Here is a 1,819-nt window from a genome sequence, read left to right as displayed (position 1 = left end):
AATAAAACCTGCTTAACTTGCCCTTAACATTGCCTTAAGCACTACAACTTAGTCCTCAAAGATAAAGGATAACAATGTATTTTAAATATCCTATTGAAAAAACACCTAAAGACTATAACAATTAAATCCACACACAGTCCTTCAGTATAAGACTTCTACACAGAAGGACATGTCTTTAATTAAAGTCATTTATCATGAATAGAAGTGTCATTTATAAAAATATATTATAAGTGTAATATATCACACACACATTATAAAATACTGGTTGACCTTAGATATGTGGGATGAAATTTAAGACTTCTAAAATCTGAAGTTTCATTTTTAACCAAATTAATGGTCAGTAACAACCTTTTAGGTAAATTAGCTTCAATATGTATCTCTGCCTAGAGAACAGAAATAATTTCTTAAAATTGGAAGGTACTATTGAAGATCAGATCCAAGTATTTCATTGTAGAAGAAAACTGAGGCACAGAGGCTGAAAAGCCCAAGGTCATACAGCTTGCTAGTGGCTGGTAGTGTCACTAAAAGGAGGGGGAAATTAACTTTTATATCCATCAATGTACAAAGTATAACAATGTAGCAACTACAAAATGTAGGTTAAAGAGTTTCTGGTTCCTCTAATGACTAAGGCACAGTATTTTTTAAGGGTTTTATAAATTATCGAGACCCAAGAAAGAAAGACCACATACTAACAAAGACATGCTACTCCCAAATTTAAGAACTTCATAAAAATGCAATCTGAATAGAGAATGACACATATACACCAGATACTGGGGATGGGGCTTGGGTGCAGGTGGAGAATGGGATGGTATATAAAGAACAAAGAGAAGACAATGGTACCTCTTATCTTCTCAGGAATGTTTTGAGGAAAGCTTTTACATACAGAAAAAAGTGGTTAAAAAAACTTTCTTTAATTGGCAAAATCAGGGATTATATTTGGAGGACTGTAAAGCTTTTAAAATAAGAAATGCAGATAGTTGTTGGATGTGCATGTGTCATAAGCTCTGTTACAACTAAAGGAAAACTAGAGAAACCCTTTTTTAGCCATAAAATAGGGAATTATGTGCTTATTACAAATGCTATAAAATTTACTAGCACAAGTAAAAAAGAAAAAAATCACTGGAGAAATTCTGTGATGTCGGAGACAATGGGTTTTAAATCACAGGCATACATTATTATGCCTAAATTGACAGATCTGCACTGCAATGCAGAAATGCAAGCAATATTCCAACATCTGCACCAGAAGGCAGACTAGACATGATTCCAGAATAAAGGGCTCTTCAGCTCTTACCTGTTACCTGTGCAACAACTGCTTGGGAAATCCTCCGATTGGCAAGAAAGGCTTTGATTTCCTCTTTTATCACACTGCTGTCCCTCCTAACAAAAACAGAAGACAAGACCAACAATGTATGTTGAAGGTAGAAATCCTCATCTTTGCTAAAAGAAAGGTGAAGCAGAGAGGTGGGGAGAACACAGAAAGAAAGGACACAAAAATAAAGGTAAACAGACCAAACTTGTGTGAAAATATGAAATTACAACAAACCAAGAAACACCAAATATTCAGGTCCTAAAACATCACACCATCAGACAGACGTTTTAGTGAAGACCACAGCAGATATAAGTCTCATACCAGAGGATGGTTAATCGCATGCTCTGTATAATTCACATTAGGAACAAGGCTGTCATATGGTAGACACAAAGTTTCATTACTGGGGAATGAATATATCTTACACAGACAGAAATCCTAGAAAAATAAAAAGCAACAATAACAAAAATCAGTTGCTAGTAGATCGTGGGTTTGCATGTTACCTATGCAATC

General features: G+C 34.8%; 1 protein-coding gene across 1 annotated transcript in view; it reads right to left on the bottom strand.

Annotated features, from left to right (window-relative positions):
- Positions 1 to 1,819, bottom strand: part of HMBOX1 (homeobox containing 1) — a 175,800-nt gene that overhangs the window by 103,702 nt on the left and 70,279 nt on the right. Inside the window, exon 4 of the mRNA XM_012654926.1 lies at positions 1,292 to 1,377. Within this exon, the coding sequence (XP_012510380.1) occupies positions 1,292 to 1,377 (86 nt within the window). The remainder of the gene's footprint in view (positions 1 to 1,291; positions 1,378 to 1,819) is intronic.

Source organism: Propithecus coquereli, unplaced genomic scaffold, assembly GCF_000956105.1.
Source record: "Propithecus coquereli isolate 6110/MARCELLA unplaced genomic scaffold, Pcoq_1.0 Scaffold451, whole genome shotgun sequence".
Classification (NCBI taxonomy): domain Eukaryota; kingdom Metazoa; phylum Chordata; class Mammalia; order Primates; family Indriidae; genus Propithecus; species Propithecus coquereli.
The sequence above is the reverse complement of the archived record's forward strand: the minus strand, read 5'-3'. Positions and strand labels throughout refer to the sequence as shown.